This window comes from Nipponia nippon, unplaced genomic scaffold, assembly GCF_047370975.1.
Source record: "Nipponia nippon isolate SJK-2023a ecotype South Korea unplaced genomic scaffold, ASM4737097v1 scaffold_4, whole genome shotgun sequence".
NCBI classification, from domain to species: domain Eukaryota; kingdom Metazoa; phylum Chordata; class Aves; order Pelecaniformes; family Threskiornithidae; genus Nipponia; species Nipponia nippon.
This window is the reverse complement of record NW_028262358.1, coordinates 33722177-33748469: the sequence shown is the minus strand read 5'-3', so window position 1 is coordinate 33748469 and position 26293 is coordinate 33722177. Positions and strand designations below refer to the sequence as shown.

Sequence of the window (26293 nt, the reverse complement as noted above, 5' to 3'; positions counted from 1 at the left end):
GAAGCAAGTAAATTTTAGAAGGCATTATCAATTTCATTGCAAGACATGAAAAACTGTCCTGTTCTATATTCATGAAGAATATAGGTTTCCCTAAAAGTTCCTTACCTCATTAGCTGTGTTGTGAGTTCCGACTATTCTGATAAAAGATGCAGGCTGTTTATCAAAAGTGATTGTTTGCCAGGATCTACAAAAAAATTCCAGAAAGACATACAAATATTAAACATGGTCACAACAGCTTGCAGTAACATATGCAGAGAATCCATTCAAGTGACAGTATGTACTATTATCACTTAATAGGGCAAATCGAGAAACACTTTTCATCACTTGAATATCCAGCTCTCCTTGTTCATTTTTATTTTTAAGTGCCTCGACTCTGCTTATGTGTTTTCATACATGCCTTATACTACTGTAATTTGTGTGCAGGAATAATACTCATACTACTGCCAAAAGTTAAGAAAATGGTAAAAGAAAAAAACCACAAAAACCTCAATAAAAGTCTAAAATTCTTGACTAATATTGACTGTATTAGATAAACAAAAGATCAGATAAATAAAAGTAATTGCATCCATCTGTTGGCTACCCATGAGAAATCCTCAGAGCTTGGTTAAAGAAAATTACAGCTCCAGGGAAAAAAACCCACCCAAAACCTCAAATAAACTCTTCTCATTCCAAGTGGAGCAGTGGAGGCAGAGGAGTCAAGCTTCCCTTGCGTGGGCCAGGGTCCTTCCAGTAACTTACAAATGGCACAAAGCATTCAGGTTGTGAGGATTTCCCCATCCTGACGCAGAGGCGGTGGGGGAGAACAGACCCCCCCCCCCCCCCCCCGAGCTGGAGTGTAACTTTTTGGGCTAGACTGAGAACACCAGAAAGAGATTGGGATCACTATAGTCCTCCTTCCTCATTGATACTCTTCTGATCTGGGTGAGGTGCAACACCTCAAGTAGCCCAATACACAGCAGGAAAAGGACACCAATTCCTACCATACCTTTGTGCGTACAGAACACACTGACGGTAAAAGAGAAGAAACAAAAAGAATAATAGGAACTAGAGGTTTCCGTTCGATGCCAGTCTTCCAAATACACTAGATTAGTACTTGAACACATTAGAATTTAGATTATTTTACATTCATAGAACGTGAAAGCTAGATACAGAATTTAACTTTTTAGCAAAACTAGACTCTACCACAGAAGACTTCAGAAATAAAATGTAGTTAAGTATAACTTGATTAACTCAATACAGAAGAATAACATTGGATAGTTTTCCTGCATGTGTTCAGAATACCTTCAGAAGTGTTCATGTAAGAAATAAGGGACCAAAGCAAAACTGGAATGAAACGCCACTCGCCACCAGTAGACTACCCCAAAGCCTGGCAGTATGAACAGCTTGGTTGCTGACTATTTGTCAGGCACTTGAATTTTCCCTTAGTAGGAAAACCTCTTTGTCACAAACATAGCATTTCTGGGTTTAATTTAGTTGACTATTACATTTATCACTGCTGTCAGGTTATATTTGCTTAAAGAAGATTATGAGCCTAATCAAGACCTAATTTCAAGTAGTTTACTGGTATTACTGCATGAAGTAATGGATGTAATTAGAGTTACTCATCATAATAGAAAGGTGCGGTCTGTGTCAGGCCTCAGAGGTACAGCAGTTATCTATCTAATAGCATGGTTTATTTATATCCCTTATGTGGCTATGTTCTCCTTATTTTAAAGCTCAGGCTGTTTCTTCAAGCTATAAATAAAATATAAAATGAGAATGGACTATTTTGTTGACTGTGTCAAGATCTGAAAGATCGCTATGATTTAAACATTTTTTATCCCTAAACAGAAGAACAATTCTTCTTGAGTTTCCTTCTCATATTACTCTAGTACAGCCAGTCAGTTAATCTTCATGGTCAAACGTAACTTGTTACCTTGAAGTACAGAGTCCCGAAGATGAGTGGCTGGGACAGGACTGCAACACTATTTCTCATAACAGAGTATCACCATAGTTTGCATTATGCATATGCTTTCTCATTTATACGCACACACTTTACGCAAGGAGAGTGATGATGTGAAAATCGGATTTCCCTATTTACTGATTTGGAAAATATTCTAAAGCTACTCTAAATAATAGAGTTTAAAATCCTGAAGAAGCTATTAAGAACAGCTTCTGCCTCCCTAGCCTCTAAGGTAGAGTTTGTGTTCTGTGACAAGAAAATAGGTTAATTAGGCATCATAGAATAGAATATAAATGGGTCTGTATTTATTTATAGTACTTCTGACCACTGGTCAAAGACACACTGCAAGAGTTTAGTGCAGATTTTCCAGAGACGGCAGTAAATGCCATTGCCTGTTGCATGAAGTGACAACAAGGAAGCTGACGCATCTGTTCAGGAATACAACTGAAGAGCATGACAGATATTAAGAGAGGATGAGAAAAAGGCCTCTGAAGATCCTTTTGACAACACACGTCTAGATCAGCTCCTCCAGGAAGCTCCTAAGTTCCTCCACTTCCCACTGCATTACAAGTCCTTCCTTTCTGCTACAATGCTGTTATTAGGATTGGATTGTAATTACCCTTTTAATAATATTAAAACATGATAGAAAATAGTAAAAAAACTTCTTGAGGATGTGAGACTCGAAGGGAGATAGGGTTTTCAATAAATGTGGTCCTAAGAATATTTAGTGTTTTGGTATGTGTCCATTTTATTCCTTTCCCATTGGAAAAAGAAAGTCAAGATTATAGACAATTTGTAGAAGAGTTATTAAAATTCAAATTATTAGAATTCAAGAATATTGCCACTAGAGAATTAGTACTTGATGGGATAATGAGAAAATTAGGTGTCTTAGTTTATTTCCTTAGCAAAAAGGAAAAAACAAAGTAGAAAACAACACGAATGGATTTGGAAAAAGCCACTTTTGAAATAAGCAAGGCAAACCTTCTTCCCTAGAAAGTTGCACTGATTTCAACTGTAACAGTACGTTTGAGAACATCGATATATATAAAGCAATACCTCTCCAGAACAGATATAATTATGTGGCAAATAGATAACTTATGTCATGTAACTATACCCATATGGGAAGAGAGATTACTGACAGAACATTATCAAGGCATATCTGCCCTCTTTTTGCATTTTTTGCTGATATAACAAATTCAGTAAGACTTCTGTTTATATATCAAGCCATAACAATTGTTCAGTGGTGTTCCTCGATTAAATTAAAGACATCATAGGTAAGCCTTAAGTTTCTTTTTAATCATCATCTTTTACTACTGGTTATCTCTCCTGGTACTATTGCAATAATTTCAGTTTCTCTGTAGAAATTTTATTTTGCAAATTATTTTGGAGTCACGCCATGCGTATGTGCTTATTTTATACTTTCCTCACAAGAGGCACTCTTTCTATCCTCAAAATCGCTTTTGATGGTCTTTACAAAAATTTCCTCCAAACTTTATACATAGCTTTGGTACTGATTCATACGTAAGTCACTGTATTCCAGGAACAGCAGCATTAAAACATATCAAAAGCACCTCATTTGTGGTCTGGGATTAGATACTTTTGTGTAACAGATGCCATTTCTTCACCTTCACACCCCACATGCGAAGCAAACAAATCTTTCAAGCTGGTGGAAATACTTTCACCTTCTTTACCTAGGACACAGTCATAAAGAAGCTATCGGAACTTACTTCTCCCATAAAGTGACATTGTTGTCTTTGGACTTTCTGAATCTCTGTACTCATTATTAGTGAGCCTATAACAAACTGATTTTTCAGGGTTTAGCTTTTTTAAACATTCAGGAAGTGTTGATCTTTTTTTTCTGCTTTCACACCTGCCTTGCTGGTTGATTCCTTTTAGATTTGCTGCTCAATCTGCAGCAGTCCTGGTTATCACTTTCACAACAGAAATAATCACTACCTCAAGCTAAGGTTTACATCTCTAAGACTAGCAGCCTACTCAGATTTATACCAGGGTCCTCAAGTTGAAATGCAGCACTACAAGTTGTTTGGCTAGCAAAGGCCCCCTGATACCACAGCTCCATTTTCCAAAAGATATTAGCCTTGATACAATCCTATGGTGTTTTAACACTCTACATCTCACCTCAGCCACCCTACTTCTAACTCTCTCGTTCTGCCCGACTCCCCTAAGGAGATGCAGTAATTGACGATTAGTATTCCAAAGCCATGCTTGCATCCTGTGAGCCTGTCATATTTAATTACATTTTAACTATATTCGTCTTCTATAATAGCCTGAACATAATTTAGGTAATTATCTTTTGCTCTCTTATTCTCTGACTCTGCCTGTCTCAGAGCTCCTTGCAATGAAAATCACTTTCTCTGCTCAAACATATAAACAGACTCTTGGGCCGAGTGCTTTCATCTCTCCAACAGCAACAGCTGTCACTGAAAACTCAATGGCTTTCTGCATCCCGCAATCTCTTCACCATATTCTATTCAGAGGAAGAAGAAAATCATCACAAACCCCTCCACTTTCATGTTCCTTCCTGCCTTTTTCTTTATTAGGCTACTGCAAGAAGAATGCAAGAAATACTGATGTCCAGGTAAATTATAACAATAGCTTGCTATTGCTTAAGCTATCTATAGCTCCAAAATAGCAATTCACCTCAAATAATTTAATGGCTTTTCTCAGCATTTGGAATCCTTGCCTAGTTATTTCTATGAAAAGCTGCTATCTTTCTAAAGATTTGTTACATATAATAGGATATAAATAGTGACCCTTCCTCGTTATTTCCTTCTCTTCCAGCGAGAACAAATTAAGAAAGAAGTGGAACCTTATCTTTTATTAAGGTTTTCTAATGAGCCACTACAGAATACTACCGCACTGTGGGATCACCAGAGCAGCACTGATTATAGCTGAAACCAAGTTCAGGCTAAAGATGTAAGATGAAAGAGAAAGCTGTTACATGTAACTAATATTCATCAAGCTGTAATAACCACATCGTATTCATATCATGACTTGCTTTAGGCTAAGCATTTTACGTGTGCACATTGTGTCTCCTCACTTTCCAAGGTCAGGTACAACCTCCATTTTTTGTTCCTCACGCCAAGAAGAAAAGCAAAGCAGAGTTGGAAGCAAATGTGGAAACAAGCAACACGCCCTGAGAAATGTCAATCACCAGCAAGTAACTTCCATTTTGCTTTCTAGTGCTTGTCCACATATGCCTCGTTCTGTAGTAAGTGACAAAACACTTCTTAGCTTATTTGGATGTGGACTTTTTCAACTGTGACTACATATTTTTTAACGGACTACAACATTCATTATGATGGAATAGCGAGGAGATATTTGTAAAAGCAGATGACAGGGAAAGGAAAGAAGAGTTGTGTTGTCTTTCCATACATCAGTCTGATGACTGTACTGGTGTAAACAAGACAGCAAGTAACTAGCATGTGATGATGCCAAATAAAAAATTGCATGCACACATAAGCAAGCCAACCGAGACTCGAGAAGTACCATAGTATGTTCTGCCTGGTATGTGTTACACCCCTTGCTTTATTAATGAATACCATACTAACCTCTACTATGGAGTACCTACAAAATAAACACAGAAGTGTGCACTAAAAATGCTCCAACAGTTATTGTTATACAGACATTTTTCTTTATAAAATACCCCAAAGGTCTACAGCTACCTTACAAATTGCCTATAAAAACATGTTTTCCACCATAACAGTACTAAACAATAAAGTGAAGTAATACTCCCTCTCCTGTTAAAGCTGTAATTTAACATACTAACTCAAAAAGTCAGACCCATAAAGCACACAAGTCAAACTGGGTAGCTGGCTCAGCCATCCAATTTCCATCCAGCCTCCATAGCCACTGAGGGGGAAGAAAAAGCACGCGAAAGAAGATAATGTGAGGAATCAAAGGTCATGTACATTTTGGTTTTTAAATTAAATTCAAATTAAGTGCAGTTCTACCCCTGGTCTACCTCAACTAAAAACTGAGTTTCCATCTGTTCTGCTGTCACTATGACAGCACTCTCTCAAAAGGTGGCCCGTCAAACCTGGTACTTCTAAGGAAGCAAGGAAGGTGCAAGCTAGGCGTAACAGCTTTCTCTCTGCAGCTCTCGGAGACAGAGGCAAAACTCTCCTAAAAATGCATCTTGGTTATATTTATACTATAGTCCATTGATGAGATAGCAATATACTTTATCCAGTTTATTAAGGAAAAAAACCAAAAAGGACTTGAAGTACTAATGGCAGAGGTAATGAAAATGGTTAAGAGAAATATAATGAGAGTCTAGAATAAATGTGAGAATAATAAATACTAAAAATCACCTGTCGCAGTATTTGTTACATAACAGCTTTATATATTGACCAGTAAAAACAGGTATTCCCACCTTCTGGGAAAACTCCCCTCAAAAATTTTTATTCTAAATATACTTCCCATAAGGAACACATAATGCTGAAAGCATCTGAACAAAATTTGTAGTTATTTCGCCCTATGACTGGTCCCTCCTACCAATCCAAACAAAATATCTGTCCTCTATAAGAACACGTTACTAAACTGCTATAAATGTTTCATTGCATATATTTATTGTAGAAACCAAATGTGGGCTTGATAAAGCAGACCTATTAGAATAAAAATTCTGACATAAAATAGATTTAATGAAGTCTATACCGACTTCCTGACACCTTTATAAAGCTTCTAATGTAAAAGACTCCTTATAGTAACCCCTGCTTTCACAGCTTCAGTGCCGAAATTTTAATGTTTTAGAAAAAATAGTGCAGGAAGAAAATGTTAAAATACAGTCAAGTTGAGCAATGCTAAAACTGAATGTAGTAATTATTTTTCTAACTAAATGCAGTAACCAATTTTCAAATATATCCACATGCCAACATAGGCAAGAGTAGCATTTTTGTACTGCATAAACTGTGTACTCATATAAATTCGCTTGCTCGCACATTTTTTCAGTTTCAACAGGTTGTCTGTCTTTATTTCCAGAAATATAGTTTATATTTAAAAATCTTACACAAAATGAGATTATTAGCAATTTGCTGGCAACTGTCTGGCAGAATGCCATGAGCCAAATTTCTATGCCGTAGCAAGAACTGTATATGTATTATCTACACATACATCCTTGGGGGATGGCAGTGGTGGCGGACGAAAGCTGTGAACTTGAGTAACTTGACCTATGAGTTCATCTTACATACTTTTGTGTACACCAGAGTACACGTGTAGAAGACAAGCTTGCACGATCCTAGAGGTTGAATTGGTTTTGTTGTGCTTACTCATTACCAATAGTTATTGCTCGTGATGGTCATGTAGATAGCAAAGATATGAAAAGCCATCCAAAACAGTAACATACCCAGTAATACAACTAGTGGGATGCTTTTAACTTTGAAGACTTCTCCCCCCCCCCCAACAGATTGTAAGGTATTTTTATTATGTAACTTTTCACACCAATGGAATAGTTGATTAACAGCAAATGTATAAACAATAGAGATACAAGACAGAATCATGCTCCCTATTAATCAGTTCCTTTGTAGCATGTAGACTAACACTGTATTTATTGCACTTCTCTCTTACATTCCCTTGGGTGTGATTTCATGGCACACTCGTAAAAACTTCACATTTACAGCAACCGCCCTTCTATTACTGCCGATAACATCTAATTGACATGTCAAACCCCCAAGGAATGCGATAAATTGAACCACAGCCTCTAAGAAGAATAAAACAGTAAAAAAGTAAATCAGCACGTGCCTCCTCCTAACAGCAGTACAAGCATACCGAGGTTTGCTAATGGAAAAGAGGAAAACTGTAACCCTTTCTACTACCACGCTGAATTACCTATTAACCTCAAGGTCAGAAAACAAAGCCTTGCGACCTCAGACTGAAACTCGCCTAGAAAAAATATCTGAACTCGTATCCATGGCTGCAGTAATTTTAGACATGAGACTAAAGTGAACTAAGACAGATAAAAATCACAAATACAACTTTTGCTTCTGTTACCGTGTTGAAGAACAGAAAAAATATAGCTCCCCTCCCAACAGTTTCTGAAGAACTAAATTTTAGTATTTAATTAGTAACTCTGTACCTTAAAAATTTATACACTGAGCTGGGTAAAATTCACAAATATAATTTTAAAAACAGAGAAAACTTGACTCATGATGAAAGAGCACAAAATAAAGTCAGGCAAAATTTGTTTAAGTAGCAATCAAGGTAACAGGAAAAAGGCAAAATGACTATAAATATACAGTTGAAGTGTATGAAATCCGTTAAGAAAGAAAAATTGGTTTACAGGGATACAAGAAAAATAATGGAATGAAACTAGGTAATATGATGTTCAGTACTGGTATTGAGAAAAAAAATTCTTACTGTGGGAACTCAGTGTGATAGAAAAGCAAAGAGCAGAACAGAAGCACCGTCCCTTCAAGTATATGAAACAAACTGATGGAGCATTATTCTAAAAAAAATACACCACATACCACATAGTGCAAAAATCCCCAAAGGAGGAACCTAAAGATGTAATAATTCTTCCGTTTTGTGATTCATGGATATAATCTGTCCTGGTAAAAACATTACTGTGAATAAATCAATGGCTTAATACTGCATATATCTCAATGCAGGATATTTGTTACACTAAAGACCATACCTCTTTTGGCCAGCATAAGCAAATGTGTACTTTTCAGAGTTTTAATGAAATTAGATCCTGAATATCAATAATCTAATTAGGGCAAATCTCTAGATTTGATGTGTTAACATCTGACTGGCACCCTGACTATACAAGGAGATGTCAACAGTTGCTATATTTAGTGGCTTTGCCTGTAAGAAAGGACTACAGACAAAACAGTAACTTACCATCTAGTTCATGAACATTTGGCCATCTCCTGTTCATTGGGTTATTAGATGGTCTTATGCAACAATGAATTTCAAAGTAAACAAACATAAACGCAAAACAACAGTTCAAGTATTAGGCGTTCCTTTCTTATCTCAGGCAGGTAAATGGGCCAATTTCACAGGAGACATCTATACTTTGGATAACCTTTTTGTAGTATTTATTTATCAAGGTGCTGAGAGTGTGCATGTGTGTGGGTGCCTGCATGCATGTGGGTATGTGCATGCAGGCACAGACATTTTAAAAAAGAGAGAATATTACGACTCGGTGAAGGCAATCCAAGTACTGCCATAGGATCCTTCCACAATATAAAAGCAGTAATCTGCACTGTTGAGTCCTTACCGAGAAGCTGCAAATTTGTTCCTGTGCTGATTGGAAAAAAACCTTTGCTTAGCAGGATGCAAGACAGGAGTAGTATTTTCCTCCTAGTAAGAAAATTAGGATTTCTGTTACATTGAGCAGAGTTGGCAATAGCTGGTGAAGACCTCTTAAGACGACAGGCTTTTCCAAAATTGCTTAATGTTGTAGGTCAAACTGGGACACAAACGTTTATGGGGGGGAATATTTCAGTATTCTTAGCCTGTATGAGCAATCCATCACAGAAGGAGGACGACCGAATTTACAAATATCCGAGAAGGGCAAGATACACTGAAGTAAAGCTGAACAACAGAATAAAGTTAAAAGAGGAATAAACCTACTAAGAGCAAGTTTTCTTACACTATCAAAGAGCTTCTCCATGGCAAACAACAGAAGGTCGAACAGGTTGTATACTTAAGTGAGGCTGACCACTGAAAACAACGATGTTTGTTGTAAGACAGAGCAACAGCCAAGATTCTGACTACAATTTATTTTATAAGACAAAATTAATGTTTACTCATAAAGCAAAATTTAATTCTTGCAAGGCATTACCTAGAAGGTTTAAAAGACACAGTGATCATTTCCCATCATCTTCACATTTAGCCTGCATCTCCAAAATAGGGTTCTGTACTGATAAAATACACCATCTTACTGATCATCTTTAATATTAAAAAGTGACAATAGTACAGTCAGACAAAATATAGCAATGTCATCATGCTATAACTCTCAAGGACTACATGCATTTCTTGCACCTCTACACTATAAGGAACACTTACAGACCCAGTATGTTGCTGCCAAAATGGGCTGCTCAGGTATCCATCTCAGTGCCTCAAAATCCTACATTCTTCAATCTCAGCAAGCATTTCCTTATAATTATCTTCTTTTCAGAATTTTTTTCATCAGCCTTAAATTTTTCAAAAGGCATAAAGGTTTCGCCTTTCACTAAAAAAACATAGTGTTCATATAATCTGATTTCCTTTTCAGCCTGGCAAAGATGACAGATCAAGTCAAGAAGTCAAGAAGAAAGGAAACAAAGAGGAGAGGACAAAGTTTTATGGTTAATCTCAGGAATAAGAATATGTAGATCAGGTCTTGGAGCTTCAGTATCCAGAGTGTCCCCTACCTAGAACATATACACCATATTTATCAACTTAATATTGGTTTTACAAAACCTAATTCATTATCACTGGTGACGTACTTTTTTGGTTTTTTGTTTTGTTTTGTTTTTTTATTGAAAACAGGCATGGTACCATGTTCAAGTAAATGCAGACAACAATCAGGTTAAAATGGAACACAGGGAACATGTTCTCAGAACCAAGAAGTCTGAATGCTTCTCTAATCTGGCCCCTGGGCTCAGGGAAACACATCTCTCTTTTGAATTTCAGAGTTTGTATAAATCTACCCTAACAACAAGCAGTAAAGACAATATTAGAATAATTAATATTATCTTGGATTCTGATATATTCTTACCTCTTCCCCCCCCCCCCCCCCCCCAAATATTCTGCGCACTAAGCAATGCTGTGTCTCTGGCACATTAAAAAAAACAAAACAAAAAACCCAAACAAACCAGACTGAGAAAGTCAATGGACACTGAAATGCATTTGAATCTACCCCGCGTATATGTGAAATATGTAACAAAAAGCCTATGAAATGGTTGATGTCTCAGAATGACGGATTTACCATAAAACATCAAAGTGCATGTAAAGTAATTGGTAAAATAGTTTAAAGTAAATTCATATTGTCTTTAAGAAAAAGAAGTAAAACGACAACAAAAAGTCCTATTGAAAAGCTCTAGAAACCAGGTGCTCAAACAAAATCTCAAGCAAATATGTATGCAAGAAAGTCTTCACTCCATTGCTCAGTGGACAGCGAGTAAGAACAGGTGCTGTGTCAGAAGTGAAGGCAATGCTGAGTACTATGCATGGAAATAATGCAAAGGACAAGTCTGATTATCTGACCCATGACTTCACACTGATAACTTCTAAACTAAACGCAGTCAATGAATGCAAATATGACAAATCAACTGTAACTGTGTGTTGGATTAGTATGTTTTTAAAAGTCACAGGCATTAAAACAGGAGGCAAGAAATCTACAGGAAGGCCATGACTCAGACAGATAAATGACAGCAACAACTTTTCGTGAAAGCACCATGGCACGCAATCATGGTGATTTACACGACTTACAAGGTAGCACAAAATCAGTGACTGGCAGCAGCTGCCCTTGCTCATACTCAGCTGGGATAAGTAGTTGCAAAGATAAATATACAGATAAAAGAATGGCTAGTGCAGAATATGCAAGAATGAGTGCAGCAGCCAAAAACCAGATAGACCAAATCCCATCCACTTTCATAATACGGAAAGCAAATCCCTTCCTGGTCAAACCAAAGATGCTTTATGAATATCAACCCAGGAAGTAAGAGGATCAGAAAAAGAATGAATAAATAAATTTAAAAAAAAAAAAAAAGGTCTGAACATCGGAAACATATTTGGGGGTTGATAAAACAATTAAGGCAGCCTCTCTCTCCTTCGGTACTGTCTTCTCACTCTTCAAAGCAGAATGAAAATGCATTTACTGAAAACTCCTCCTGTGTCTAGTATTTACAGTAGAAGCAGTGGTTATCCGTGAAGAGTGAGCACTCGCTTAGACTTAAAACGTAATCTCTTGTAATACGAATAACTTGAAAGTTTGCTATTTTATCACAGAAACTTTAGAAAGTCATCTGGCAAGAATCACAAAAGGCAAAGCCATCGGGAAGTCTAATTTCTACTGAAACGTCAATGTCATAATAAATAATAATAATTGTAAAATAATTATAATGAGTAATAATAATTCATGAAAGGAAATGAATATTTACTTTGATTTTTATTTTAAAGAGAAGACTACGCAACAGATATTTTACACATACTTAATTACCACTGTTGTTTTTTTGAGGGGGGAAAGTATATTTTCTACATGATATATTATGAAGCACGAATAGATACATCTATTTATATCATTAGCTTGACAATTTTTACTGGCCTCCAAAGAGACATTCAAGTCTTCCATAGCACGGGAGAAAAATCCAATACCTAAAAGAAATGGGTACTGATGCTATGGGTGTTATTTGGTATTGCTGATTTTCTCCGAGGCAGAACTGAGCTAACATCCAAACTGACGTCAGAGTTACTGTAATGTTTTCTTCACTCTCCTCACAGCAACATGCACGAAGAGGAGCTGAGAACGTGCCAGACGCACGGCAAAATGGAGCAAAGCAAAACTTCAATGCATATGGCACATGCAGAGCTGCAGTGAAGTAAGTGGACGGCAAAACATTCAAGAGAGACTGCAGTTTGCAACTCTGTTCAAGGCTTGTTCAAAAGATCCATGCATATTTGTGGCTGAAAAGCAACCACAAGGACTTGAAGGTAGAAGTGGAAAAAAGAAAAGACAAATTAACAATTTGAAAACCTTCTTGTGGTCCTGAGTCACCGTTAAGAAACAAATTAAAAGAAGCTAGATCTTTCTTCAATCAAACCAGGCTCAGCTAAAATAAAAGCTAGCAAATGAAACGTTAGATGCAGAGTTTCCACACTTCTGAGAGGCTCCTAACGCTCTGAAATGGAACGCAACTCTTCTTTCTCTCTGTGAAATCTTAATTCTTTGTGCTTAATAGGGCAGGTCTGTGAAGCCGGAGCCTCTTTCTTCTTTTGCCTTACTAGAATCGTTCAAAACGTGAGCCTATAAACACAAGTAAAAACATGTCCTTCAATGCCTCTATCATTCAGGGCTTTTAAGCTCAATAATTACACAAAATGACCCTTTATATCTTTCTGACTTGCTCCAGTCGGCATTACTAGCAGCAAAACGAACAGATTAATGAGAACCCTCAGTTTATTTTTGTGAAGTGAGACTTGAAATTGAGCTTAACAACGTAGCAATTTCCCAGCCATCTTGTTTGAATACATTTAATCTTTCTATTGTATGGATGTGGCTACACTGAGTTTGGCAACTCTGGAGGAGGCATTCACAGAGTTACTATGAAATTTGCTTCATGTAAAATAGGATGAACCGTGGTTGAAATATACTGTTTGACAGAAGAGATACAAGAACGGTTTTGCTGTGAAATTAACTTCATGTAAAATAGGATGAAGCGTGAGGAAAACACCCTGTTTGACACCACAGGTACAAGAGCGGTTCCTTTTATCCTGTTCCACCCCGCCACTTGGGAGCTCAGGTGTGGGACAGAATTAAGGATTATACAGAAGTTAGGAAAAAATGTTATTTTTGTCATTCTAGGTATGACAGAACAGTAGATGCATGCAATACTGACGGGAAGCAACAGAAAAAGCGACGTGAGCATACAGGCAGCTGGAAAGGCAAGAGGGCTGAGAAATGTTCAAGATGTTTTATTATGAGAGAAAACAGTCCTATGAAAGTGGTTAAGGAGAAAAATGATGGATGAAAGTGGATGTGAGGGAATTCTAAAGATGGGATCATAGAATGAACTGGAGGAACTAGAGGAGGATAGGAAGAAAAAAACTGCTATGTTTTTGGCTAAGTATAAGGAACTACATATACCAGGAAAGATATTCACACACTTCAAATATTACCTCTATAGCAAAAGAAATAATCACATCATGATAGAGATTAGCCTGGTTTCACAAAAGTATACCCAGAAAAAAAAAAAGATCCAAAATTGAGTTTGCCACTAATATTGTGTAAAGCACAAGTATTTTCTCACTTGAAGTCCGTAGACAACATGGAAAAAACACTCTTCTGTACATCTGAAAAGTGATTTAGAACTGTTAAGTGCATGACCTAGATCTCTCTAGGTGTTCTTTATCTGTGATTTATTATCAAAGGAAACACAGCAGTGCCTGAAAACTGGAAATGCACATAGTACATGATAGGATAGAAATATGAAACACCGAACAAGAGCAGTAAACCTCAAAGTTGAAAATTATTCTTGAAAAATCAATCGGAAGACAGTTAATAAATTTTGTTAATGAATCTTGCATCCACGTCCCCAAGGGCTTTCCACGTGAAAGTACTAATTGCATTCATACAAAAACTATAGAAAAAAAAACCTGAGGGGAACTGAGCTGAGAATTTAGGATTTGAAATAGCTATTATATAATAAAAAAAGATAATAAGCAATAGAAACGTGAAATTAAGTTTGGAAGTTTTTAAACATTTATCGTAACAGCAGTATACTCTGAATAACAAACAATGAGTCTAGCAGGTGGAAAAAAAAAAAAAGATATAATGCAATATGTCATAAACTTTCTGAAAATGAAGTCATGCCCTCCACAAGAAAATCGTAAAACTGTCCCAAACCAGCCATATAGACAGTTGATACCAACTGCCTTAGAACTGCCCATCAATAACCAATATTCATTGTCTCCCAAATTCTATCAGAGTATTAGACCCTTTTTTCCTACTGAGGAATTGAACATGGTATGTCTGCTGCCAATGGATTAGATCCATTTCACAATAACTACGCAAGAGAGCTTTAAAGAACGATGCTGAGTTGATAACTGTCATGATAGCCTGTTTCATATTTGTCTTTAAAGGGCTTATTTTATCAAAAGTGTCATTAACTCTGAGGTCTGCCTCCTACTGGCCTTTGGTATCTTCTGTTTTTCATTTGACTTTCAGACTCTTTGTCAGCAAATTCTTCTAACAAGTGCAGGTCTCTATTGCTCGACACTAACACGCTCAAGCCCACTTATCATAAATGTTCTAAAAAAATAGAACGGAACATGACTGTTTTTCATTACTGTCATACTGTGTAGAGAAAAACAGCTTATTGTGGAAAAGAAAAAAAATTAGCCTCCATAGAGCATTTGAAAATTGACAATTACACAACCAGTTTGCATTAATTGGCTCTCACTTAGGGACGGTAAGCAAGCTTCCCCTGTGAAGATAACAGACATCCAGTTTTTGTCTTCAGCCTTTTAAAAACTGGGAGAAGATAAGGTTAGGAGTAGCCTGTCAGTTCCTGGCTTTCAGCATTGAATTATTAATTTGCGCAAAATACTACATTAAAAATACCATTAAAACAACCCAAAGCAGCATACCGATAGTTTAAAGGGGAAGTTCATGCTTCAGTAGACTGCCAAAACCAATATGTGCTTTTTAAACATAATTTAATTTTCTTTCTCATCATTTTGTTTGCCACTTACTGATCATCAAAGGTGTCTGATGAGCTCTGTGTTTGCTACCTTTATGGTTATCCTACCCCATGTGCCAGAGATTCAGCAAAATTATTTGGAGGCCTCCCAGGACACTTGTGAGACAGCACGCTAATGACTTTCACAAAGGACTGTAACTCCACTGGAAGACTGGGTAGACAGAAAGCCAGGCAGCAAACAGCAAAGGAAACAACTCTTATCCACATGTCTTTGAAGACAGGAAAGTGAATAGAGAACATTAATAGCAAAGTAGATTTTCTCATCGCATGTATTCTGTCTCTTCAAATGTGAGCCCCTGTGAAATTCTCCCAAGTTTTAACTCCATTCACTTTTATTTGCTACTGCAGCAAATCCTACACAGAAAAGCAAGCGAGTTATTTTTCTAGAGTCTACTGCAGTATATTAAACACAGAACTAAAGCCAGAAAGGGTAAACCCGGGACTTCAAGACCTCATCAACCACCTAGACTGCACTCACATCTTGAAAAATTTGTAAGAGAAAGACATAATTTGGAATATACTTTTTGGAAAGAATTAATATTTTACCCTCACACAAACACATGTATAATGATTCTTAGTTGACTGTTGCTCAGAAACGTACTTGTAGTCAAACAGGCAATCATAGTCCCAGGCAACGACATACCTACTTCTCATTTTCTTTAAACAAAGACACGTAAGCCTAAGTGATGACAATTTTTATACCAATGCAGGATTAGTCCTTTTTGGGTTGGGATGTCCAAGTATTCATCAAAAAAATTAGGATTTGGCAGAGACAAAAAATAGTTGCAAACTTTGGCCATATTAGCAAAAGACTTTTTTCATTTCTTCCAGGTGAGAGAGGGGCGTGGCACTCAGACATACAGAGAATGAAAAGATGAGGGTACTGTTGCTTCCAGCCCATAATGCTGTAATCTGGTTAAGGCAAATTGCCGAACACAGGAATCTTTAACTGTCTGCCTAAACCTGATGGTGAGTCAGACCCAGACACAGCGCACGAGATTGAGTCTTGCTTTTCCTTGGAGAGTGCCTGAATCACTTGACTAAAAGGCATTTGGAGGCAGATCTCTCTCTCTGTTGGAGCTGTGCTGTTCGCATAAAATACCAGGGTATTCGGGGGGGGGAGGGGAAGGGAAGGGGGGCAGAAAAATCTTCTGCATCCAGCAGGAATATCTTTACAATTACACTATGATTGTAAACCAGGTAGACTGCACCACCTCCGCCTTACTAAAGCATCTGTTAATTTTGGTTAAAATCCAACTCTTCATCTCCTCTGTTTGTTTTTGTTGTTAAAATCACATGAAGTAAAAATAACTTGTTTGTTTTTCTCAGGGCAAAAAAGCCCACATGTTGTGAATTTGGTTCAAGATGCCTTTTTTTTTTTCTTTGAAAATTTTTTTAAATTTACAGAAATTAAACCAAAAAGTCAGTTCTTCACATTCCTACCAGTGACTAGTTCAATTTTCCCTTTTTCATTAAGATGTCTCCTTCACCATATTGAAATCTTGCCCAACAATTTTTAAGTGAGGGCCTTCATTCAGAGCATGAGTCACTGAATGATGGTATCTCTTCCATGCTACATTCAACTATTTGTGAGCACTAAGAATATGGCTTTTTATGGTCACAGTACCATGTTTCAGTATTTCTCAGTAAAATGAAAGTGGTCCAACTCTGTTTGCAGTGATGATATTCTCTACCAAACAGTTCTAACATTTATAGCATTTGGCATTTATATAGTATTTTATATATTTGTTTTATACGTTTAATATATATATATAAACAGACAAATATATAATTTATAAATATACACATATACATATAATATTACATATATTTATTTTCTATAGTAAACTTATACTTATGTATAGAGTATTTGGAGTTATCAACCTGCCATTACTATCAAAGTAATTTTTGAGCTGAAGTGACTTGAGCATTTCTGCAAATCCTACTTGAAAAGAAAATTAAACATATTTAAAAGATTTTCTTTTCTGTGGTGGGGTGACTGTAAAAAAAAGTCCAATTTGCTGATCATAAAGGGCAAGAGATTTAAATTGAATATGAAAAAATGCTGTCGAATGCAAAAAAAAAAATCACCTGAAAATTGAGGGGAGTATGTGGGGGGCCACAAACCTTTCAACTTATCTCAGTTACAGATGATACAGTATTTAATTGTAACTGCAGAGGGTAGAAAACTTTCAAAGAGAAGTAAGATTTTTTCAAGTTGATGTTTTTTCTTTACAATTTTCTAGTCCTTGTTTAATTGAATTGTTCTGGAGTCCACTGAGTTTTTGTAATTGTAAGTTTTAGGACCAGGGCTTTGTATTTGTTTAGAACTGATAGCTGCAGACAGTGCTGGGACACTGTACATCTGTAGACTTAAAGACCGGCATTTTCCTAGCTGGATGTATGTTTATCAGAGCAAGAAGTTAGGCAAAATACGACTCTCTAATCCACAAGAAAAGAGTTCCTGCAGCCATGGCTTTGAGAACTTCCAGAGCACCTACGTTTTGAATCAAGACCTTGAAGTATACCATGAGGAGACAGCTATCTTTATTTCAGGGATGCACCTATACTTGTCCAAGGTTAAGGCTTTAAAAAAATAATGTGTGGTTCAAACATGGCGAGTAGATACTTGAACTGGGCAGTCAACCAGCTATTCCACCTACACTGTGCACACTGGGCAAAAGAGCAAGTGCTCTTTTGACTGTTATAGAGTATTAGTATCAAAATGTACAAGGGAAAAGCGCAAAAAGATTCTGATTCTGACTCTCCCTCTCTCTCTCTTTTGTGGTTTCAGCCTTTTAGTGCTCCCACTGCTGGAAACAGACAAAAAGATGAATTTTATCTATTACGCTGAGATGCCTTTGAGAATAACTAAATCTCCTTCACTCTTTTTCCAGACCTGCAGGCAGAACCCAGGTTTTCTGCTCATCAATACCCTGCCCTTTACAGACAGTGAAAGGACGCATCAAATTCTCCTTCATCAACATGTCTAGACCACATTGTAACGCGTGTTTGAATTGTACTATTTGTTAAGAGATGAAATAAAAACTTTAGAAAATGTGTATCAGCAGTGTTGCTAGAAAGGACTGAATAACTCTCTTGCCCAGTGCGACAAACTGAGATACATCTCTGAATTTGTAAAATCCATTTTGTTTTGGTTGGCACAAATACAGGATGGGCGGGGGCTGTCCCCATATGAGCTGATGACTTCAGTTTTGTCCCGGGAAAGCAAGCATATCTTATGGAAAACTGACTCGGGGAAAAGGAGAGAAATAAGACTTTTATAAGTCTGCGCTTCCCTGGGGATAAGCCAGGAGATCATATCCGATCAACATTTGCTGAACAGCGAGCATACCTAGCTTCAGGATATATAACGTACAAATTTGCAGCCTATCTTTTCAGGCCCATGGCAAGTATCTGGGTCATGCTTTACTTGGAATTAGAATTATCAAATAGATTAAGAAGGCTATCAACACTGAATTACTCTTCCATACTAGAAGAATGGGTTTTATCAGCAGACCCAATAATTACAGAAGAGCCAAAGGAGAGTATACATGTGGAGAGTATTCATGCCTGATTTGTCTTGATGTTAGTATACAAATGAAAATGAAAAAGTTTTTCTCTCTTTTTTATCTCTTTTTAAGCAGCATGTTTTGTCATGGAAGGGTCCTGTTCAAAAGCAGAGTGGTCAGTGCATATAGGTGAGGTACTCTGCTTTTGAACAGAGACAAGGTCAAGTTTAGGTAACTGGTTGTTCTGTTATGGTTTGGTCCCTACCCTCGCTCTCCCCACCCCCTTCAAATATCATAGAATACATTTTTGTGCTTTGATAGGGGAGAAATGCATTTGATTAAGAAAATCCTCTACCAAGCATGCTCTCTTTTCATCTCCTGCCATGTTTCTCCAGGAGGAGTGATTTGACACCAGGGTCACCATAAACACGTGAACTCCAGAGTAACATGGTTTAACTTCCAGTGATCACAAAACCAAGGGTATGGTAGGCAGACTGTTTCTGAGAATGAACAAACAAACTGATTGTTTGAAGATCTAGTACTGATGTGGATCTTCAGAACTTGATTCTGGTTTGAAAGCCTAGATATGCAGACACACTATAAGCTGTTACCTCCTAAAGTTGTATTTACAAGGGTCTAGAGATAGAAAACTACGGGTTATGCAACGATCCTTCCTTTCACAGTCAAAAAGTCACCTACATAAGTACTGAACAAAAGAATAAAACCCCCCAGTTTTCCAGTTCTGACTTTGTGCAAGTAAGTGGAAAAAATTAAACTCACTTGCAGGAAATTTTTGTGCGATCAGCCACCATAGTCCACTGCTGCTGATTCGTTGAAACCTCAATGTAGTAGCTGTAGCTCCGATCATCACAGTCCCAAAGTAGCAACCTAAGTATGAAGAAGAAGTTGAATGACAAGTAAAATAAACACTAAACCAAGCTGCTTAAGTTTTCCAGTCCTTTATTTCCTCCTCTTAATCCTTTATAAATTTAGCTGTTTAACCCGGGTTATTTCTCCAGCTGTGAGGAAGAACTTCCACAGATCCACATTTTTCAAAGTGCAATAGCTAAAGATCCATTGATTGTCAATGAAAATAGCTGAGACATACATAAAAAGAAAAGGAACTTGTGTCACACTACAGACTTTCCCAGGAACAGAGTTTCAAGCTGTCTCTCTTTAATCGCCTTTCAGAAGAGCGCCCAAGTTTTATATTATAAATTCCTACCTTCCAGTTGAGAAAGTCTTTCTTGCTTTCAGCTGCTACCTCTGCTGGGAGGAATATAACTGCAAGAATTATTGCTCACTTTTAACATTTAAAAAACCAATATTGCTAGAGGGGGAAAATGACCTAGCCAGTTGCCGAAAGCAGAATCCTTCCTCTTACAGAGGCGGGCTGTCCCAAGCAGAAGCTGGACTGTCTTTGGAATTTGGTTAAGGACACACGTGTCTGTATCTTTGCCCTAAAACCCAGTGTTATTACCTTCTTTTCAAAACAATATAGTTTAGCTCTTTTTTTTTTTAAGTTCCAGAATCCCAGCATTCAAAGTGGAATCGGGTCTACTGGGCAAGCAGATTTAAAATAAAACTCCCTAGATGCTCTCAACTGAACCCAGCTCATTCATATTATCAAAAATAATAAGCTATCAAAAATAGCTTTAAGAAGCTAAAATAAAACACTTGACAGAAGCCTCTTAGCACATGTTAATACTGTCTATTTGCAAATTAAAAAATCCAGGACTGACTTAGTAAAAAATAAATATAGTTGCCTGTGGCATCATGAAAGACTTGAAAAAAAAAACCAACCAAAAAACCAACCAAAAAAACAAACCCACACCCCAAAACAAAACCACCCAACTCCAACGCCTCTCCCCCTGCTTCATCAGATCCTCCCCATTCTGCCTTTCTATAGCTTGAAGGTCTCCAAATACTGAAGAGACTGAATGAAGCACATTTTCTGTTAAGAAAAAAAAAAATTTTTAAAAAGTCTATGGATTAAAATCCTGGATTCGGTAACTACTAAACAACAGATCCTGAATTGATTTAACATCCACATTTAAACCAAGTCTTCTAAATGATAAAAAGAAGGAAAAGCAAAAACATACATAAATTTGTTTTCTTTTAAAAAGGCTATTAAAATGTAGCTAATTATGCTTTTCAGTAGGATCCTTTTCATCATGGGGGCTCAGTGTTGTTTCCTTGATCCGTGTTTTCAAAGCTATGATCAAGACTTTCAATATCAGAAGCACACTAGTGACTGTAATTTCAACTAACAATACTGAAATTAGAATACAACTGGCTCGGCTTTAGAGCAAAAGGCTAACAGGACATATGTGTTCCTTTTAAGAATGCGTATAATTGCTCTCTCCCAAAACAACCTAGCCCAAGTTAAATAGGTTTAAAAAAGCATATGGCTTAGAATTTTTACAAACCAAACAATGAGTGAATTAAAGTTGGCAGAATCTTTCCCAAAGTGACTTAGCATGAATGCTAAATGTAGATTTTTGTTTCTCTGGGACTTGTGAAAGAAAACTCAAAGTTCTTTCTTCACCTCCCTGTGGTAGCTTTTTTAGGCAAGACTGGGGAGGGAGACTGATGACAGAACCTATTTGGAATTTATTCTGCATGAAATGCCTTTCTGGATAAGCAGTGAAAAACTTTCAGGTGATTACATGAATATTCACCAGGCCACACTGGGCACAAGGGCCACTTTTTAGGTCAGGTACAGTAATCTTTGAAACACATTCCAGGCAAACTACCAGGCTAAACTTTTGTAGAGAACCTGTTTTGCCAAGATGGATATTAAATGACAGGAGGGAGAATATTCCACTTAAGTCACAACTATACTCCCTGAAAATGCATTTGTTTATAGCAAAACTGCCCATGTTCCTAGGACCTTCCATATTAGAATAAAAAGCTAAATTAGTTCCTGCTAGTAAATCTTGCCTTCAGGACTGAGAAGGAAAAGTGGAAGGAAGCTTTATCCAGCTCACTCCCTGCATCATTAGGAGTTTAAACATATTTCTCATATGCCACTTCTTTGGGTATCTAAAGTCTAAGCCTGTTAATCATTTAATATGGTACTGTTATTTCCATCACATGTTGAAAATGCCTCATTTTACAAAATAAAAGCTTCTGAAACATGAATAAAATTTCATATTACAGGTGTGGGAAACTGATTGTATTGGCTATCTGTTACATCAAAAGACACTGCAGTACTTTTTTTACCAGTATTTCCCTAAATGCCATGTGTTTCCCTATGATTGATTGTTCTGCATTTATACAAGCATTTTGTGCTGTCTCTGCTTGCTTTTTATTCCTAGATTTCTGAAAAAAAGACTGTCACTGTTTAGTTCAGTCTGCTGTATAACTACATATCTCAAGGTGTTAGCAGAATACCAAACAATAGCAGTCGTGCACCTGACAGGATGATATCCGCTTCCTGAACACTGTAAGTCAGTAGTTACCACATACAGTATAAATATTTGATAGTACTATGTTCATAAACCACTTGCATACTTAGAGAAACCCAAAAGACAGAAATTACAACATGAGGTAGAGGCACTTGTTGAAAGATGGAGAAAAAGGGAAGAAAACCCAAAACCATATGGAAAGAGATTTTTTATACAATTGTCTTTGCAGTTTTGCCTCCAGTTGTCTATAATCCCCTTTCATTTTCTGCAGATATTTATGTTTCAGTAGTTATCTTGCAGGAAACCAATCTTTCTTCAGGATCCTACAACAGAGACAAAATTCCTGCATATTTGCTATGTGCTTATATGATCATTTATTCTGAGTTACAATTTCACTCTCAAGTCAGGCAAGCACAGAAAACGAGCAGCAAAGAAAGAAAAACTTCATAAGCAGAAGTGGTATGGAAAATTAGAAAGCATAAGAGATGTATATGATGATGGTATAAGCAAACAGAAAACACATTAAAGCTAATTGATAACATTTGTTAATTTAAGAATTACTCTGAATATGAAAAACAAAACACTTGGCTATCACGTATTCATAGTAGTAGTTAAGTCTTCAAATAGATTAAACCAGGATAAGCGGTTAATCTACTTTTACAAAGATGCAAAATATTTCTATGTATTTTAACAAGAAAACCACTATGGTACAGAAGAATTCTGTCTCCCTGCACCACATACACTATAACAAAACCTGTTCTATCTTTTTGTTTGTTTTTCTTTCTTTCTTTTTTGGAAATTCACAGGGGGGGGAAAAAAAAACCCCAAACAAAACACCAAATTATGAAGTTACCAGCCAGATAAATGCAGGGAGAGTTAGACAGAGAGCTATTGTGATATGGCAGCCTTTTCAATATTAAAGTTTTAGCCATTTAAAAGTTAATTTATGTTTACTCTGTTAAACACACCAATTGCTGTCTTTCTGTTCCTAGTTCATAGAATCATAGAATCGTCAAGGTTGGAAAAGACCCTTAAGATCATTGAGTCCAACCGTCAACCTATCACTGCCAAGTCCATCTATACCATGTCTTCAAGCACCGTATCTATCCGTTCTTTAAATACCTCCAGGGATGGAGACAATACCTCCAGGGATGGAGACATAGTTAAATATAATAGGTTTTTTTGTCTTTGGTAAGGGCCTTTTCAGAGATGAAAAATAGCAAGGTTATTTTCTTTCCAGACAGGCAACAATGGGGAAAAACTACCTAAAGTAACATTTTCTCTGTTAACTGTTCCAAGTAGGAGTCTTAATAAAAGAATAAACCTCTTTATAGAAAAGACAATAATTAGTTACAATTATTTTAAAATAAAATCATAGAATCATAGAATATTTTGGGTTGGATGGGACCTTTAAAGATCATCTAGTCCAACCCCCATGTTTTCCAGGTCTTTTCTATTAGAAAATACTATTGAGCACAGACTATCATGACATCTGTTTCAGAATTTCTGAGGAAATTTCGATGTTCAAGTCAAGAGCTCCAAACTGATATACAAACACCTGAAGAAGTACTTGATATTAACAAGGATTCAACATGGTCTTCCATAGCATCCCTGTATCCAAGCTGGGATGTTACAGTTTAGATGGGTAGACTACACCACGGGTAAAAATTAGCTAGGATTGTTTAGTGCAACAGGTAGTGGTTAACAGTTCACCACCCACCCGGAGACTGTTTGCAAGAAGAGTTCCTTCAGAGTCTACTCTGGGACCTATCCTGTTTAATATTTTTATCAGCGACCTGGACAAGGAGATGGAATGAGCCATCATCAAGCTTGCAGATGACAGCAAACTGTGGGATGCAATCAATAGACTCGAGAGTATGGCTGCCATTCCAGAAGGACTGATTGCCCGCCTCTGGGAAGACAAAGGGCATGGGCAAAAAAGAATCTCATGAAATTCAACAAGATCAAAAGCAAACTGCTGTACTTCATACAGACTAATCCACTGCACTAGTAAATGCTACAGTCTGACTGGCTATGCTAAAAAGGACATGGGAATCATATTGAACAGAAGATACCATTAGTCGCCTTCATGTCTTCTCAGCAATGAAGGCTAGCAGCATATGGAGCTGTAGCAACAGCAACTGAGGCAGCAGAACAAGGGAAAGAGATTATTCTCCTTTACCTGATACTTGTTAGATCACACCTGGGATACTGCATCCCATTCTGGACCCACATACAACATTGATAGATCTGAGCAAGTCCAGCAGAGGACCATCAAGATGGTCGGGAGGTTGGAGCACACGCACTGTGCAAGAGGCTGAGGAAATTGGCTTGGTCGAGGAGGAACCTAAGAGCACTTTTCAACGCCTGTGAGCAGGTTATGAAAAAGACTGAGCCAGGCTCCTTACTGAGGTGCGCAATGGGAAAAACAAAAGACAATGGTCAAAAATTGAAACAGGACGTTCCAGATGGACTAGGGGCATAGGAAAACAGGAACTGCATAAAAAAAAAAAACAAAACCAAAAAAAAACCACCACTGCAGGATAATTAAACATTGGAACAGGCTACCCAGAGAAGTTGTGGAATTTCCTTCCTTGGAGGTTTTCAAGACCCCAGTGCATAAAGCCTAGAGTAGGATGGTCTTTCTTCATAGCTGACACTCCTTTGAGGAACAGGCTGGGCTAGATATCTTCCTCAAGTCACTTCCAACCTGAATGGTTCTAAGATTCTAAGACAATAGGATGACTTCTGCAGAGAGCATACATACAAGATATACTCCTGAAACATTAAGCTCTCTATGCATTTTTCATGCATATTTGAGTACCAAGACTTCTGCTTTTTTCATGCTCAGAATTTAGTTGCCATGGCAACATGTTCTGACTTGGAGGCTCTCTCCAGTGGTATTGCGATTTCTATAGACTAAAAGCAGCTACTACCCTTTTTTCAAAGGCTCATATATTTACTCTCTCTGATACAAATATATGGCACATTCATGCCTCTGAACTTAAAAGATGCTTACTTTAATTCCTAATTATTCATTTAGAATCCAAATCCACATGTCTAATCACTCAGTTTCTGGGGGTAGAGTAATTCTGCAGTCACGGTGAACAGCCAGCCTAAAGAAAATGTTCTTGGAAATTTTTTCTGTTAGGTGGGAGGGTGAGATCAAGGGAGTTTTCAAGCAAGCAAACAGCAGGAAAACAGGCAATGAATACAGTTCAATCAGTTGTGGAAGACATTCTGTTAAAAAAAAAAAAGCTCTTGCTTTCATTCAGATGAAATATTAAGACTTTTTGCTCTAATCTATGTTTATACGTAATTTGATTTCTGTACCAGTCACAGATTTCCTCGTGCTAAATAAAGAGACCATTGTCACCATCTTTAGCACTGCACAGTACAGGACATGTTCTAGACCCTTGCCAAAGCTGCAGCTGCCACATAGCGAAACCTTGCTTCCCCACTCCCAGGGGCATCTTTCCCTTGTCTGCCTCTGATCTGCAACAGACATGGCTGCAACTCAAAACACTTGTTCTTCTAGGCAGAACACGAAAAGGAGAGGACATAGTGCTAGCATTTCTGTCTCTAGGCAATGCAGGTAGTCTCCTCTGTCAGAAGATAGCCTAGATGATGATGTTTATTATTGTTGTTTCTTAAGGCAAGCTATTCATCTTGTTTGTACTTGTTTGTACTAGCAGGAAAGCTGACAAAGCTGACACTCTGACCCTATATCTGTACAATGCAATACCACATAAATCACTAAATCCCTATTAGTTTTAAATTATGTAATGTTTGGTGTTTTTTTTAATTTGCTCTACACACTTGCCTATTATACAATTATAATTTCTTGGCAACCAAAAGTCTAGTTCACCTAACACACTATTTAATAATGAGACTTATTAAAAATCTTCTGCTCAAGAATAAACACTAGCATAGCATTTAATATAGGAAAGTCAGTTTTTTGCACTGACTTGAAAAGATGGTATGATTCACCAATTGCAAGACAGC

General features: G+C 37.2%; 1 protein-coding gene across 4 annotated transcripts in view; it reads right to left on the bottom strand.

Moving 5' to 3' along the window:
• BTBD9 (BTB domain containing 9) overlaps positions 1-26293 on the bottom strand; it is a 136850-nt gene that overhangs the window by 14005 nt on the left and 96552 nt on the right. For all 4 annotated transcript variants that reach the window (XR_015708940.1, XM_087777309.1, XM_087777310.1 and 1 more), the window contains exons 10-11: positions 19659-19766; positions 106-184 (exon numbers count right to left, since the gene is read on the bottom strand). Coding sequence is in view for 3 of the 4 variants with exons in the window: in XM_087777309.1 (XP_087633435.1) it covers positions 106-184; positions 19659-19766 (187 nt within the window). In the remaining variant the exon portion in view is untranslated. The remainder of the gene's footprint in view (positions 1-105; positions 185-19658; positions 19767-26293) is intronic.